This window comes from Macaca mulatta, chromosome 7, assembly GCF_049350105.2.
Source record: "Macaca mulatta isolate MMU2019108-1 chromosome 7, T2T-MMU8v2.0, whole genome shotgun sequence".
NCBI lineage: Eukaryota > Metazoa > Chordata > Mammalia > Primates > Cercopithecidae > Macaca > Macaca mulatta.
In genome coordinates, this window is record NC_133412.1 from 136,268,760 (window position 1) to 136,286,481 (window position 17,722).

The window sequence follows — 17,722 nt, forward strand, 5'->3', positions numbered from 1 at the left end:
TCTGTTACACAAGCATCAATTGTAGAATTATTTCTGAGGTTAAGGAAGGTTTAAGGAAAGACGGTGGAAAATCTATATTTCTACAAAGGCTTGTCAAACCAATTGAGCTGTCACTTCATTTTATGAAGTCTGCTGCTTTCAGTATATTCAGGTCTGGGTTTAAGACCACGGAGGTTTAGCTAATCAGGCTTCACAAATCCTATGTCCTCAACAGGATTTTGACAACGCACATTTACTAGAAGGAACCTTCTCCCAATGACATAAAGAAAATGTCAACATTTCTGTAAAAGATCTTCAGTCCAGAATAACTTAGGATTAAGCATTGTATTGATCCCAGTGGTTTAAAAAATACTAAGAATAAGTGCATGAGACAGATGTTAACTGAAGAAAAGAGTTTTAGAAATGGATATAATTATTCTCCTAAGTATTCATCAAGTTGACTAGTCCTGTAACAATATCTCTTATGTCCTCATGGTGTACAGAATGTGATAGCTTAATTTTTTAAGTATGTATTATGTCCAACATGTATTTCAGAGGAAGGAAGAGACTGAAAATGATATTTAGTTCTTTTCTTTTAGTTGTACCAAAGGCAGTTAACTTGTCTAACTATAAGCTTTTGTAACCAAAGTAGAAGGAAATACACATTTCCCATTAGCACCAAATTTACCTACCAGAAAAAAAGTAAATAAATAAAACAAAACAAAAGATTAGTTGGCTTCTGTTCATATTAAATCAAGAAATCTGTAGCTACAGATATAGTCATTATATCCAAGTAATGAAGTTTCACACTTACTCACAGTCCCAATACTGTTTTGATTATGCAAAAGGTAGTCATGAAAATGGGGGTAAAGATATTAAGCAGTTGTCCTTGATTAAGAAATAGTTACAATCAGCGGCAGAGATGACACAGTTAAGAAGTACTTTGTGTTATCAACACCTTCAGTAATAACTAAGGCATGTCAATAGTAACCTAAAGTACAAAGTAGAAACTGATACAGCAAAAAACCTACAGGAGACATGGATTGTAGAACATATCACTAAACACTGCTACATGTATTGGCTCCTAAATAAATAGCCAAAGATTAAAACCAGAGGGTGAAAACTCAGCACAGAACCACCCATTGTTTGTGACCCACCATCTATTCTTAATACAGCCAAGTGATATGGTTTGGCTGTCTCCCAACCCAAGTTTCATTCTGAATTATAGTTCCCATAATCCCCACATGTCACGGGAGGGACCCAGTGGGAGGTAGTTGAATCACTGGGGTGGTTACTTTCGTGCTGTTTTCATGATAGTAAGTGAGCTCTCTTACTGTAAGGTTTTATAAGGGTCTTTTCCCCCTTTTTTCAGGGTACTTCTTGCTGCCACTATGTGAAGAAGGATGTGTTTGCTTCCCCTTCTGCCATGATTGTAAGTTTCCTGAAGCCTCCGCAGCCGTGCTGAACTGTGAGTCAATTAAACCTCTTTCCTTTATAAATTACCCAGTCTCAGCTATGTCTTTATTAGCAGCATGAGAATGGACTAATACAGTAAATTGGTACCAGGTAGTGGGGCGCTGCTGTAAAGATATCTGCAAATGTGGAAGTGACTTTGGAACTGGGTAACAGACAGAGGTTGGAACAGTTTGGAGGGCTCAGAAGAAGACAGGAAAATGTGGGAAAGTTTGGAACTTCCTAGAGATTTGTTGAGTAGCTTTGACCAAAATGCTGATAGTGATATGGACAATGAAGTCCAGGCTGAGGTGGTCTCAGATGGAGATGAGGAACTTGTTGGGAACTGGAGTAAAGGTCACTCTTGCTATGCAAAGTAATTGGCGGTATTTTGCCCCTGCCCTAGAGATCCGTGGAACTTTAAACTTGAGAGAATGATTTAGGGTATCTGGTAAAAGAAATGTCTAAGCAGCAAAGCATTCAAGAGGTGACAGAGCATAAAAGTTTGGAAAATTTGCAGGCTGACAATGCAGTGGAAAAGAAAAACGCATTTTCTGGGGAGAAATTCAAGCCAGCTGCAGAAATTTGTATAAGCAACGAGGAGCCAAAGACACCAAGACACCAAGACATAGGGAAAATGTCTCCAGGGCATGCCAGAGACCTTCATGGTAGCCCTTCCCATCACAGGCCTGAAGGCCTAGGAGGGAAAATGGTTTCATGGCCTGGGCCCAAGGCACCCCTTGCTGTGTGCGGTCTTGGGTCTTGGTGCCCTGCATCTCAGCCACTCTAGCTGTGGCTAAAAAGGGCCAATGTACAGCTCAGGCCATTGCTTCAGAGGGTGCAAGCCCCAAGCCTTGGCAGCTTCCATGTGGTGTTGGCCTGCAGATGTGCAGAAGTCAAGAATTAAGGTTTGGGAACCTCCACCTAGATTTCAGCAGATGTATGGAAACACCTGGATGTCCAGGTAGAAGTTTGCTGTAGGGACGGAGCCCTCATAGAAAACCTCTGCTAGGGCAGTGCAGATAGGAAATGTGTGGCCGGAGCCCCCACACAGAGTCCTCACTGGGGCACTGCCTTGTGGAGCTTTGAGAAGAGGCCCACTGTCCTTCAGACCCCAGAATGGTAGACCCACTGACGTCTTGCACTGTGAACTTAGAGAAGCCACAGATGCTCAATGCCAGTCCATGAAAGCAGTCAGGAGTGGGTCTATACCCTGCAAAGGCACAGGGATGGAGCTGCCCAAGGCTGGTGGGAGTCCACCTCTTGCATCAGCGTGACCTGGATGTGAGACAAAGAATCAAAGGACATCATTTTGGAGCTTTATGATTTGATTGCCCTGCTGGATTTCAGACTTGCATGGGGCCTGTAGCCCCTCTGTTTTGGCCAATTTATCCCACTTGGAATGGGTATATTTACCCAATGCCTGTACCCCCATTGTATTTAGGAAGTAACTTACTTGCTTTTGATTTTACAGGCTCATAGGTGGAAGGGACTTGCCTTGTCTCAGATGAGACTTTGGACTTAGACTTTTGGGTTAATGCTGGAATGAGTTAAGATTTTGGGGGACTGTTGGGAAGGCATGATTGTGTTTTGAAATGTGAGGATATGAGATGTGCAAGGGGCCAGGGGCAGAATGATATGGTTTGGCTGTGTCCCCACCCAAATCTCATCTTGAATTATAGTTCCCATAATCCCCATATGTCGTGGGAGGAACCCAGTGGGAGGTAATTGAATCATGGGGGTGGTTACCCCCATGCTGTTGTTCTTGTGATAGTGAGTTCTCACAAGAACTTATGATTTTTTAAGAGGCTTTCCCCCCTTTGCTCAGCAATTCTCCTTTCTGCTGCCAGGTGAAGAAGGATGTGTTTGCTTCCCCTTCCACCATGATTGTAAGTATCCTGAGGCCTCCCCAGCCAGACTGAACTGTGAGCCAATTAAACCTCTTTCCTCTATAAATTATCCAGCTTCAGGTATGTCTTTATTAGCAGCTTGAGAAGGGACAAATACACCAAGTATATAATATGGATTCTATAGCCAGAGGGCTTGTGTGAATCCTGGCTCTGCCACTTCCTAGCTGTATGAATTTAATACCTCTGTGTCTTGGTTACCTCATCTGTAAAACGACACCTTAATTATACCTATCTCAGAGTTTTGGTAAGGATTAAATATGTTAATATATGCTGACACATAGTACTAGAATGTTAGCCATTATTATCATGATCATCATTATTACTACTGCTACTAATATTTTTCACTCTCCTCCTAACGTGAATATCTGGAGTCTCCTCTCTCACCCACATCCCTCCTTTTTAGCATAGGGGAGATATGCTGATGGATTTCAGTCAATCAGGTCCCACCTCGGGTGCCCTTTCTGTGGTTCAGTGGGCACTAGAAGTGGGGCCTGACTGACTGAAACCCATCGACACATCTCCCCTAACCCAAGCAAGGCAGAGAGAAACCTAGCACTTGTTCAGGAAATGTAGAGATGCTCATTCTCCTCCTTACAGAGCTGGGTTGCTGAAGATGAGAAGCTTACCTCCATTGTGGGAGGAGTGACTGGTATGCCAAAGGCGCACTTGTAGAGCTTGAGGATGGAGCCAACCCAGAAGTGAGAGCCAAGAAAAAATCCTAGTGGCAAAATCAAATCCTAGATCAGCCAAACCCAAAAGCCAGCTTCCCTGGAATGTTCACTTACAGGACTGTAAATCACTGCTATGGTCTGAATGTTATGTCCCCCCAAAATTCATATGTTGTAACCTTATCACCAGTGCAACTGTATTAAGTGGTAGGGACATTTGAAGGTGATTAAGTCATGAGAGCATCCTCATGAAGTCATATCCTTACAAATGGGATTAGTGCCCTTATAAAGATGTCTAAGGGAGCTTGTTCATTCCTTCTGTCATGTGAGGACACACAGAAGGCATCATCTTATAAAAACGGGCCCTCAGGCCGGGCTCGGTGACTCACGCCTGTAATCCCAGCACTTTGGGAGGCCGAGACAGGCGGATCACGAGGTCAGGAGATCGAGACCATCCTGGCTAACACGGTGAAACCCCGTCTCTACTAAAATACAAAAAAAATTAGCCGGGTGTGGTGGCGGGTGCCTGTAGTCCCAGCTACTCAGGAGGCTGAGGCAGGAGAATGGCGTGAACCCAGGAGGCAGAGCTTGCAGTGAGCAGAGATCACGCCACTGCACTCCAGCCTGGGTGACAGAGCCAGACTCCATCTCAAAAAAAAAAAAAAACAAAAACACGGGCCCTCAGCCAGGTGTGGCGACTCACGCCTGTAATCCTAACACTTTGGGAGGCCAAGGCAGGTGGATCACCTGAGGTCAGGATTTCAAGACCAGCCTGGCCAGGATGGGGAAACCCCATCTCTACTAAAAAAATACAAAATTAGCCAGGTGTAGTGGTGCATGCCTGTAGTTCCAGCTACTTGGGAGGCTGAGGCAGGAGAATAACTTGAACCTGTGAGGCAGAGGTTTGCAGTGAGCCAAGATGGCACCATTGCACTCCAGCCTGGGTGACAGAATGAGACTCTGTCTCAAAAACAAAACAAAACAAAACAAAACAAAAATAGGCCCTCACCTACTTCTGTCCATGGCTACTGGGGTTATAAACATGGAAGAATTTAATTCCTTTCTTCCTTTTGTCCTAGAGGTTTTCATAGATTTGTTTGAAGGTGTTTTTCATAACAGCCCCCAGCCCCGACTGTTTCTCCCACTTATCCCACTGAGTGTTGGTCCCCAGATCTTTCCTCCCAGTCTCTTTCAGTTCACCTCACTCTGAATCTGCTGGCGTCTTGTTCTTGGATTTCCCAGGGTCCAGGTGAGCAATAAATTTCTATTGCTTGTAAATTGCTCAATCTAAGACATTCTGTTATAGCAGCCCAAGTGCACTACAACAATCTCTTTTAGCTTAAGCTAGTTGGGGTCCAATTTTGTTCCTTAAATCTATTATGTATTCATAACTATGTTTTATGACATGTGGGATAAATATATATATTTTTTATTTAAAAGACAAAAAGTCATTATTTGATAAAGATCTCTCAAAAGTCTACACAAGTGAGGGCTTAAGTGACTTGGATCCAGGTCTTAATCATGTAAATACAAACAATAGATTCGAAGAGAAAAATCAACTCAAATTATAATCACATATGCCCAGAATTTTCCTCCAGCCTTTCATAGTTTTGATAAGCAAGCATCGAGTTGTTAAGCAAATCATCTCTATATGCATTGTGTCAAATAGCACATGACCAAACACAGTTCCCAGGACTTCCTCAGTTTTTGTTCATGTATCAGTCAGGGCTCTTTCAAGTGCACGTAATGAGTATCTAACCTAAATGAATTTAGATCAAAAAAGGAATGAATTGCCTCATTCGAAAGGGAAATCCAAGTCCCAGGGCTCAAATTGTGTGATTAGGTATCTTTTTTCTCTGTCTTTCAGCTGTTTTTCTGTGATGTAGCAGTGAAAAGCATGAGCTCTAGCGGTACGTTGCCGGATTTAGAATCCTGGGTCTAGAACTTGTTAGCTGTTTTACACTAACCTTATCATTGACTTCACTTTGCTTTCAGTTTTTTTAATTACAAAAATGAGAAGAAGAATAATGTTTACATCCTAGGTTTTGGGTAAAATGAGTTCAAAAATATAAACTCTTCTATTATCGTCATTATCGGCATCAGGCAATCTCTTTCTACCTGGTGGCAAAGATGGCCCCAACAACAGCTTATGTCATCCTTAGGGAGAGGAATTCCAGGGGAACAGAGCATCTCTTTCTAGAGAGCTTCAGCAAAAGCTCCAGCAATAATTCACATTGGCCAAACCTGAATTACATATCCAGCCCTAGATCAGAGAGTGGGGCCAGCCCCTGCTGAGCAATTTGGACTAAAGGTAGAACAGAGGGGTTCCTCAAAGGGAAATTGGAGTGCTATTACCAAAATAGGAAATAGATCATAGACAAAAACAATTAATGTTCACTACAGAGCCAACTACATCCTGAATAGTAAAATGGTAAATAATAGTTGTTGCTGTTTTACACAGTGAACAATAGTATTCATGAGAAGGACACAGCCTGTAAGCCATGTTTTAAGAAAATTTTCTTTATTATTTGGGAAGTTAGATTTGATCATTGTAGAAGTCCTCTCCAGATTCAATGAAATTGAGGTTTAGAAAGATCTTGAGACATAATTTAAAAAATGAAAATACAACAGAAATAAGCCTTTGGGTATCTAAAGAGTGGGCAGATATTACTGTGATGGCTCCTCATTCCAGATAACAAACAAACGGCAGTACCCGAGGTTTGCTGTCACTGGAATTAGCCATGAATGCTTTATGGAAATGGATAGCTTTGAAGAAGGATCATCTTCCCCTTGATATAGAAGGGTGACCTAAAGACTGGATCAAAGGGCATATGTGAAGTTTACAAAGGCCAAATCATTTTAACCGTATTGTCTACTTTCCCATGAAAGTCAGTAAAAATGATATTTTATCACATAAAATTAAAGTGAAAATAAGTTACCTTTCCACTTCCAGAGTAGATAAAAGAGATACACATTTCATGAAATCAGTTATAATTTTTCAAATTTTCTGAAAAGTGAGGAAAGATACAAAATAATCTCCATATATAATATGGCCAAAACCAGTAGAAACAAATTAAAAGCCACTATTTCACCTTGTTGAAGTGCCACAGTGCTTTTTGTAAATCAGCACAATCATGAAGTGGAAAACAATAAAAGGAGATTTCATAAAATGTGTGTCTGGAAAATAAACACCTTGCAAGAATTTTGCATCTTAATAATAAGGTAGGAGTCTTTGGGGCACTTAACCTGAAGGCCATGTGTGGCTCCATCCACCTTCTGTCTATGGCTACTGGGGTTATAAACATGGAAGAATTTAATTCCCTTTTTTCTTTTGTCCTGGGGATTTTCAAAGGTTTGTTTGAAGGTGTTTTTCACCCCCTCCTCCTCCCCAGCCAACGACTGTTTCTTCCACTTATCCCATTGAGGGTTGGTCCCTAAATCTTTTCTCCCAGTCTCTATCAAATCTGAGACTTGAGCTGTGGTCTCATTCAAGCCCTGGTAGTTTTCGTGACTCTCTTTTTTCTGATACAGATGATTTCTAGATACAAAGTAATTAGCAAATGAGCTGTTAATGAAACCTGAGCAGACATCTTCAGTCGGTAGAGTTACATTTCTTTCCACGTTTCGTGCTTCACCAACAACGGGTTGGTCAGCAACCAGCAGGCTCTCAGGGAAACTTGTATTTGTGTAATCCAGTCCAATAACCAAAATGCCTCCTTGAATACAGCAGAGCACAATGCCCCCAGCTGCTGTTGAGAGGCCTTCAAGTCCTCCATCTATATATTAATTTTTAATGACATTGATGCTACCAGAGCATTGTAAATAGAAGGCAAGTTTTTAGTTGTTTTCCTAGCAGAAGTGGAAAATTTCCACCAATCTTTCTTACTCTCCCAAGAGATCCCTCATACAAAAAAGGACAAGAGGTTGTGACTTCCAATCCACGGAAGTTCAGCCTGTGGCAGACACATGATGCTTGCCCACCCAGACGATGACCAACCCAATGACTTTAGCCTTTTTGGACCCGTATCACTAAGTAGAGGAAGTCACCACCAAAGATCTTTGTTTGACTTTAAGATGGCTATTTCTGCAAGCTATTCCTGCTCTGTGGCCTTGGTGGAGGAACAACCCAGACTACCTCAATACCAAACTTTTCTCCCTTCTAAAGCATACCCCTCCAATCAGAAGATCAGGAATCAATGGGAAAGTTATTTCTAAACTGTTACCTAGCTTCAGATTTTCTGCATTAAGGGAACTTAAAAGTCTCTAATTTCCTGATTCCCATAGAAAGAGACAAAAAAAGTCAGATAAACCACAGGACTCTCTTCCTCAGAGACAGGGCTTTGTATTCAGAGTTAAGGGACGTAATAATGAAATGCAGAAGAAACACACACATACACCTTTACCATTAGTGGCCAAATCAGCCTCTTCTTTCCTAGGAAGGAAAAAGACGTCCCATCTGCCTGTGGCTTGCAAGTCACCTACATCTCTCAGAATTAAGAGATTTGGGGAAAAAAACAGAAATCTTCCAAATAAGAAAAAGAAAGTCATTTCTGGAATTATAAAAAGATCATGTCCAAGAAAATGTAGCTGATGTGATGTGATGTGTGATATATAGCATGATATGACATGGACAATAGCCAGAGGCTGGGTGCAGGTGGCCTCACAGAAGAAAAATGCAGATACATGGGCATCCCTGACAGCAATGACTCACTTCCCTTGGGGGAGGGGTGGTTCCAGTCCAGACCAGTCCTAGGATGGCCTGTTCAGTTTTAGCAGTGCCCCTACTGATGCTGAGGTTTAGGTCAGTGGGAGATTTAGGTCAGAACCCCTAAAACTACATAACCCATCCTGATTCATAACAATTACCAGTAAAGGCCGGACTCTCACATTAGCCCCAGAAAGGGCTTTCTCTGGAGTGGAAACTCATGACGAGGCTGGGCATCCTAGAATTATCAGAATCACAGCACATCTCATGTTCCTAAGACTGGAGTCAAAACAATATCCTCCATAGAGGCTAATCCAGAATCAGAGTATCTGATCTCATTGCATTACTTCCCTATGTAACTTCTAGCTTCAAGCACAAAAAAAAAAAGGTGGGCAGTGAAGACTTGGCTGTCTTATTAAGGTCATAATAAAACTGAAAGCAATAAGAAGAGTCAGAATTTTACACAAAAAATGCCCTGTTGGCATTTGGGGAAATTTGTGTGAAGCCAAAGCTCAGAGGACAAGAAAGAGCCAAGGAATTAAGATCTCTCGGAAAAAGCAGAAAATATCACCCAAAAAGATTTCACCACATTCTGGTAAGTTGTGTAAGCTTGGTGCTTGAGGTAAACCAAATAATTAATGGCTACATAACCACCACTCAACCATTTTCATGGCCCAAGATTCAAAAGCACAGGCATCTGGTAAAGAGTATTTTAGCAAATGGTCTTCATGCCACTTCTAAATGCATACCTGTCAACCTTTGGAATTGAAGGACATTCTTGACCATGCTACCCGGGCAAGCAATCAGAGTTCTGTGGACTCATGGACCTATAAAAATGACGATGAATTGTCTTTACTTTTTTATTTTAAGATTCTGTTATTCTGGTTCAGTTCCATTTTTTAAAATTTAAAAAGATTTAGTCTCACATGGACAACAAGATCCACATAATCAGAAGGCTGAGATGTTAAGAATTTTAACTTTTTGCCCCTTTTAATAGGATGTCTCAAAATCTTTTCTCCATAAATATTCAATTTGGTGCAGGGGGAGTAAACAGTGATAAACCATGTTTGTTTTGAGAAATATAGCCAACATTCTTAATGGTCATAACCCATCTTTGCATATAATCCAGTCTGGCAGATGTACCAATCCTTTGAGTTAGAGGTAAAGGATCTAAAACTAGATACTTCAAGTCTCCCAGATGTCTCCATTCACATAGAAATCACAATGGACTTAAATGTCTGTGTCTGATGGCATAAGATTTAGGCTATACGTAGACATAGCAAAATTTCACCTCAATCCAATTTCACAATTTTTTCCTAGGCCAAGGACTCACTGAGTTGGGGCATGTTTGTAGTGTTGGGATAAAAGCTTTTAGTTGACCAGGGTGGACAGGCATGTTTTATAACTCCATGAATGGAGTACCGTGCCACATTCACTGCCCAATCTCAGGGACAAAGTCAAAGGAAGAACCTTCTCAAAGTCCTGCCAAATACGTATCATCATTGTGCTCATTGTGCTCAAAGTGATTGTGCTCATCTTCAGGATGAAGTCTTATCACTGCCAATCACTCTTTCATCTGCACAGATTTGTTAGGCTGCCACTTTCAGACTCAAGCCTCTTTTCTAGAAGCAAAACACAAATTTTCACATTCTAATTTTGTTATCACATATTCTAGGTGTTCCAAGTAGGCTAAATGAGAATAAAATTATATAAATCAAATTAAGTCATAGGTGTCTTCAAATACTTCAGAATGGCACTAAACATAAACAATTCAACTTCCATATTGCAAATAAAACCTCAGCTAAATGATCTGTGGTTGCCACACAGGCTGTCCACCAATATTTGGTCCTCTCCTTTCTGATACATGGTAGGATTATGCTTCTGACCCTCCTGTTGAGCCCAGCATGGGCATGTAATTGGCTTTGATCAACAAATATAAGCACAAGTGTCACTTCCAGGAGGAAGCCTTAAGAGTCAACAGGATGTCTCAAAATTTTTTCTCCATAAATATTCAATTTGTCGTGGGGGTAGTACCTCTTTGTCATATTCATTTCTTCCTCTGCCATGATGATCATCAATATTCTCAATATGACTGCTCTATCGGCCTAGATCCCTGAATAAAGATGATAACAATATACAATAGAGACACAATGTGAGCAATAAATACATATATGTTAACTCATTTAGCTTCAGGGATTGTTTGTTACTGCAACATAACCTGACTGATACACCATAACCTGACTGAAACACCATCTGTTTATAGGAAAGAAAGGCTTGGACACTAAGCACTATGATAAATGCTACTATAATCCCAAACAGAAGAAACTTAAGACTATACCTACTATATGGCAGCATATAGATGATATGTGGGTATATCTATAACAGACTTTTCTCCCATCTCACCCCTCACCAAAAAAAACAAAGACAAAAAACTTCTCAAACAATTGGATAATCTGAATTCTTCAAAATCAATGTTCGAAAACTGAAAGTGAAAAAAACAGAGTTCCCTCATTTTGACCCATTTGTCAAAAATCATTTGCAGACTTCCACTTCTTTTCTAAGACCAAGCACATTAATCAAATACAGAGCTTCAAAGGGGCTTCATTTTGAGTGACGGAACAGACAAATAAATTAGCTGCCCATGGCTCCTTTGTAATTGAAGAGGACCAGTCTGACCCAAGGGGAGAAGACTAAATCAAAAAGCAAAACATCCAAGTAAAAACAACATCGAGGGCCTTAAACAAACCAAAAAGCCATCCTATACCCTCTCGTGTCCAAGGGTGTTATGTATGAGCCAAGCACGTGTGTGTTCATCCACTATATAAGAGAATGCAAACATCCCACATGTGATTGATTTCTTATGTGCTACCATCATAAAAATAAGTTTGTGTCTGGAATACATATTCCAGACATGTGGCAGTTTATAAACCTGATCATGCATGTTACACCTACAACTTACAAACATTTTTCTCTTTGAAATGATGTGACTCTAGAAGGTTTTCTTCTTTATTTCTGGGAAGAATCGCTTCAAGTTTCTCATTTAAGTAAGTAAAGAACTGCTCGTTTTTAGTTTGAAGAGCTTTTAACTAGTGACTCAGTGAAGAGTGATGTCATATGTTATCCTAGGACTGCTGGTGTGGTTCTCTCTGCTCATTCTAACCATTCCCCCTGTTTCTGTGGCAGGCAGTAATCCCCGGTTTCCATCCTCTAGTCAGCTTCTTCCCAGCCAGCCATAAGCGAACAGCCTCACAAGCAGCGGATGAAACAGGAAGTCTGACAGCTTGAGTCTGCAGTGGGACCCCTAGTGTTTTCCCACTCCATGTCCTGGCATCGTTCCCCAGAAGTACAAACACACACACACACAGAGCTCCCATTGTTGCAGCCTTCCTCAGCCCACTGATCCTAATATGGAATGCAGCAGGAAACCCATGATTTCCTGACACTCGGCAAGCTGGAGGAAGCAAGGGGAAAAAACTCCATTAAAAAGCCCAGCTTTCCTCCATGTTAGATGTGACTTGGAAAATGAGAAAGATTTAGCAAAATTCCACCGTGTCTTTTGCCAGGCTGGAGACAGGGAGAGCAGAGTAAAACCCTCAGGCTGCTGAAATTTCTAGGCTGTGAGGAAGCCCCTCAAATTCTGTGAAAATAAGGGTTTCTTAACTCACACTGAGAACGGAAAGGGGCAGACCCTTTTCATAACTCCCCCAAGTGTGTGTTACCTTTCTTTACCAGCATGGTAAGCAACAGGGCATATCCCAGCCTCGGACATGTCTGTATGATCCAAGGTACCCAAAGTCAGACAGAGTAAATTCAAGCCTGGCACTGGCTTTCCGCCGCTTCATGTGCTTTGGAAGAAGCAGGAGAAGCAACAGCAGCAGCAGGAGTCCCCAGCAGCTGGAGCCGCAAGAATGAACTGCAAAGAGGGAACTGACGGCAGCTGCGGCTGCAGGGGCAACGACGAGAAGAAGATGTTGAAGTGTGTAGTGGTGGGGGACGGTGCCGTGGGGAAAACCTGCCTGCTGATGAGCTACGCCAACGATGCCTTCCCAGAGGAATACGTGCCCACTGTGTTTGACCACTATGCAGGTAAGAAAAAGTGGGAAACTCTCTGCATCCAGATAAACGATGCAGGAGGCGATACCTTAAGTTCAGAGGGGCCTGGCTCATTTCTAATGTCAGTATTGGGTGCGGGCCTGGCAGTAACCAGGGAGTTTAGCATAGTGTACAACCCAGGACTTGACTGTTGGTAGAACAATTTGTGCATCAATTTGTATGGTAACACTTTTTCTCCCTTAAAGCGAATGGGTAACGGCAGGAAAATACTCTGACGTGCCTTCTAGATTTGGGGGACAGAGATTTTACTCAACATTTGCCTTAAGATTCATTAAAGTTTTACTATGAACATTTTTAAATGCAGTGTAATTGCATCACAATTCTTTTCTGCCAAAAAAAGAACCACCACTAGACACACAAATGGTAAAAGGATTGTTCTTGCCGCTCTTTGCGTATTCACCTCATGCCATTTACAAATGAAAATGCTAAGATTAAGAAAACATTCATTTTTTCTAAAACAGTTGGTGCTGTAATACTATAGTTTTATTTTCCTGGGGTTGTAGATTGGGGGAGAGTTTTTAAAAGGTTCTAAATATGTATTAGGCAATCTGTATCTTAAAAGAAAAATGTTTAATTAACATGTTTTTAAAAGTAAAAATACAAATAAAATCTGAATTATTTTAAAGTATGTCCTGAAAGGACAAAATGCACATAAAATATTTTAAAGCATGGCAGTTAAGACACTGTAGTCACAACTTGCTGGGGACTTTTTATTTTTTGAGTGTTCTAAAGTTTGTAGGTGTACTTGTCTGGGTGATAGTATTATCTAAATTTTTCCATTTTGATTCTGACTTTTTCTCTTAATTTCCAAAACAAATTTTATTAAGTTTATCAAAAGCAAGTTAATGAAATTTTTCAAGCTTATAGTAGCTTACATTTTATAACTTTTTAATCATAACGATCTTTATCAGAGATCTGAGACCTTGTGAATGGAAAATTTCTCCTCCTTCATTTTGGCTTTGGGTCAGGTTCAGCAAAGGGGAAATGGCCCACAGGAAACCAGCATGAGTGTCTGCTTGGCAATGTGGCCATTTGAAATCCTCCTTCTATAGAAAGTAGCTTCTTTTCCAGAACTAAGCCATCACCTAAGTCACTGCTTCCCCCAACACTTATATGATGTATGAAAATATTACACAGCAGACAGGGAGAGAACCACAGTGAATACAGTATCCATCTCCCAGCAGGTTTTTCTATATTTGTAGAAATTAAGAGCAAATTTTAATGCTGGCTCACTTAAGCCTTTCTGAAAATATAATGACTCTGCCCAGAGAAGAACATTTTAATGAGAACAGAATAAAGAGAAGAACAGGTTGACTTTCATCTTGAGAAAAAAACTAATTATAAAATTTGAGGGTCTGCGCCTTGAGAAAGTTCCTCAGATTCTTGTCCTGAAAGCATCTTAGCAAAAGTTATTTATTCTACACCTTCTTTCTGCCAAAAAAGGGAAAGTGGCTACCTTATTTCAGAAACTTTTAAATCAAAGGTAGAACTCAAAATCTAAAGGGAGAGGCTTCAAATGCTTATGAAAATTATGTATCCAAATCCCCATGTATTCGGGGAGCCAGTTACAGTATGGTATCAGGAAAAAGGAGAATCAAGTCAGCTATAAAAAAAACCACACTAGAAATCAAACAAAGGCTGAACCACAGCTAGATTCCACTAGGCTCCAATAATTTTATATTTTAATTATGTACATACTTACTATTGTTGAGCATTAAAGAATCTTAAAGATTTTGGCTAGTCTATTATTTTAGCTCCCAAGAAATCACAGCCACTATACTCAGAGCAATACTTTGCACATAGTAAGCATTCCTAAACATGGTTACTTTGATGTACACTTTGTACCTCAAGTGTGTAATCATCTCATGTGCTTTCAGTAAGGTTAAAAAGAGAATGAAGACATGAGCCACATACATCTAGGACTGTAATGAAGTCGTCTTTTTTTTTTTTTTTTTTTTTTTTTTTTTTTTTTTTTGAGACAGAGTCTTGCTCTGTCACCCAGGCTGGAGTACAGTGACGTGATCTTGGCTCACTGCAACTTCCACCTTCCAGGTTCAAGCGATTCTCCTGCCTCAGCCTCCCGAGTAGCTGGGATTGCAGGCACGCACCACCATGCCTGGCTAATTTTTGTATTTTTAGTAGAGATGGGGTTTCACCATGCTAACCAGCCTGGTCTCAAACTCCTGATCTCGTGTTCCACCTGCCTCAGTCTCCTAACGTGCTGGGATTACAGGCGTGAGCCACCACACCAAACCAGAAGTGGTCATTTCTGTAAGCAGAAGGATCTTCTCCACCACAAAGACTTGAGTTCCTTTTACCACCACTGTCCTGATATATGATCTGGTTGGATATAAATCCTTAAGCAGACATGTGAGCATCTACAATCAATTGCAAAAGAACTAAATGCCCTCTTCTCCATTTGGATCCAGTGTCTAGTTCCTGGGTCCTACCGGCCTACTCTAAAATGACAACCTGCAGTTGAGTGCTGAGACTTTAGAAGTTATAGTTCAAGTCATAGAGAGCCTATCCATTTTTACTAGTAGACTTTTTACTAGTAACTGCCCAACCCAGAAAAGTAGGGATAAAATAGTAAGGATGGAAATACAACCTACTGTGCAAGATGGTGATCTCTGAAGCCAGGCAGCCCAGTTCTAATACTGGCTCTGTCATTTACTCTGTGGCCTTGAGCAAGTTACTTAACCTCTCTGTGCCTCGGTTATCACAAATGAGAAACAGGGACAATGAAGGTATTAGAATTGTGTGTGAGAACAAAATTGTGTGTGAGAACAAAATGATTAAATATATCTTAGAACAGTGCCTCCTGTGTGATAAGAGTTAGGTACATGGTAGCTATTAAGAATATGGTCTTGATACTTGCATACAGCCAGGAAAAGGAATGAAAATGTAATTAAAAGATAAAGACTACAAGGAGGAAAAATGTAATTACAAGAGTATCCTTTAGAAGACTAAGGTAGAATGGATTGTATGTATTTTCTTTATAAAATGGTTACCATGTTTACTGATAATTAACAAATGTGTCTATATGAAGTAATAGTAGTGGGATATTAAATTAGGAGGGGAAATATCAGTTTTGCATGAGTAAAAATATGCAAAATTGTTTTGAATGAGTTTATTTTTACAGGAAAAATCAACAACCAGCTACAAAAAACAATTTTTAAAGTTTTATGAATTCTGATGTATCCCTACCTCCTACCTACCAAAATCCAAAAGCACATCTGCTCCATGTAGCTTTCCTTGATTCCCCAAGAATAATTCCCTGTTCCATCTTCAATCCCAATTTCACAAATTTGTTTACATCTCTAGGATCTTCCACTACTGTATAGCAACTTATAAGCTTCCTTATTTTCCCATCTCTGCTGTGCTGGAAATTCCTTAAGGGAAAGGAGCTGTGTCTTTCACGTCCTGTGAAATCCAACAGTCAGTTCTAGGTCCTCCTCTTGATCTCTTGGAAGCTTTTTTTATGGTTCATTAACCCCCTTCCTAAAGCATTTTCTTGGCTTGGTTTCTGGGATGCCACATTCTCCTGGTTTTGTTTCCACTCACCAGCAAATCTTTCTCCATCTCCAATGCCACCTCCCCTCTCTCTTCCCAACCACCAAATGTTGGGAAACACTGAAACCGCAGTGTTCAGTCCCTGGGTCCTCTTCTTTATTTACACTTAGGGTATGCTTGATTGTATCTAGTTTTGTAACTTTAAACATCATTCATATCCTGATAACTCCAAAACTTGTAGCTCTACCACCAAAACCCCTTGAGACTCAGACTCATATATCCAACTGTTTGAATATCTAATAGGCATCTCATTCTTAACCTGTCCAAACCGAATTGTTTAACTTCCCCAATCTACTCTTCCCCTAGGTTTCCCCATGTAAGTACATGACCACTATTATCCATCCAGTTTCTGAAAACAAAAACTTTGGTATTGACTCCTTTCGTCCTTTGACAACATTCCCCTCCCTTTCCATTCAAACCAATAGTTATCATCCCTTCCTCCTACCGATCAGCTCAACATTCAAAATACATCCAAAACCTGATCACTTATCACCATCTTCATTGCCTTCACTCTTTTTCAAGCCACCATCACCTCTCATTCAAACTATTATAATCAATTCCCAATTCCCTACTTCCAATCTTGCCCCCTATCATCAATTCTCCACATAGCTGGCAGAGGGACTGTCCAAAACCCCAACTTCTCCAATCACTTCCCTTAACACTCAGACCCAACCCTGTATTATCTTGTATATGATGCACTCCATGACTCAGTCCCTGTTATCTCTCCAATCTCATCTCTTAACACTCTCCTCATCAGTGTTTTTGCTGTAGCCACACTCACCATCTTGCTATTCCTCAAGCACACCAAACTCCTTCCCTTGAAGAGTTTGTACTTGCTTTTTCCCCAGCCTCATACTATTCCGCTAGATCTCCCATAGCTTCAATTGACCAGATTATTTAATGCATGTGTGCATGCACACACTCACACCACACACACACTCTCTTTCTCTCTTTAACCTATCTTGCCACAGCTTTCATTATAATAGTTAATACTACCTGATATTATGTATGTATTTGCTATCTCTAGTTTCAAAAAACAAAGTCCCACATATTATAGACTCTCAACAGACTCTCAACTCTCAGATTATTCTCAGCTGAATAAATGAATTACTATGTCTTCACAGTCTTAGTCCTTCCAACACTTAGTTTCTGGTCCATTGAAACTTTGATGACTAAATGAACAAATTGCTTGTCCAATAGATATCTCTTTAGGAATGAACATACAAAAATGTTTATTACATTTATTATATTTCTGAACTATTTTGTTCATATTTTAAATAATCATTTTATCCCCATTGTAATTGTAATATAACATTGAATTT

General features: G+C 40.5%; 1 protein-coding gene across 3 annotated transcripts in view; it reads left to right on the top strand.

Moving 5' to 3' along the window:
• The first annotated feature begins 1,279 nt into the window (after nucleotides 1–1,279).
• Nucleotides 1,280–17,722, top strand: part of RHOJ (ras homolog family member J) — a 113,774-nt gene continuing 97,331 nt past the window's right edge. Inside the window, exons 1-3 of one of the 3 annotated variants that reach the window (XM_077938031.1) lie at nucleotides 1,280–1,447; nucleotides 3,282–3,320; nucleotides 11,898–12,800. In XM_077938031.1, coding sequence (XP_077794157.1) covers nucleotides 12,623–12,800 — 178 coding nt within the window. In that variant the 5' untranslated portion in view covers nucleotides 1,280–1,447; nucleotides 3,282–3,320; nucleotides 11,898–12,622. 3 annotated transcript variants of the gene reach the window in all.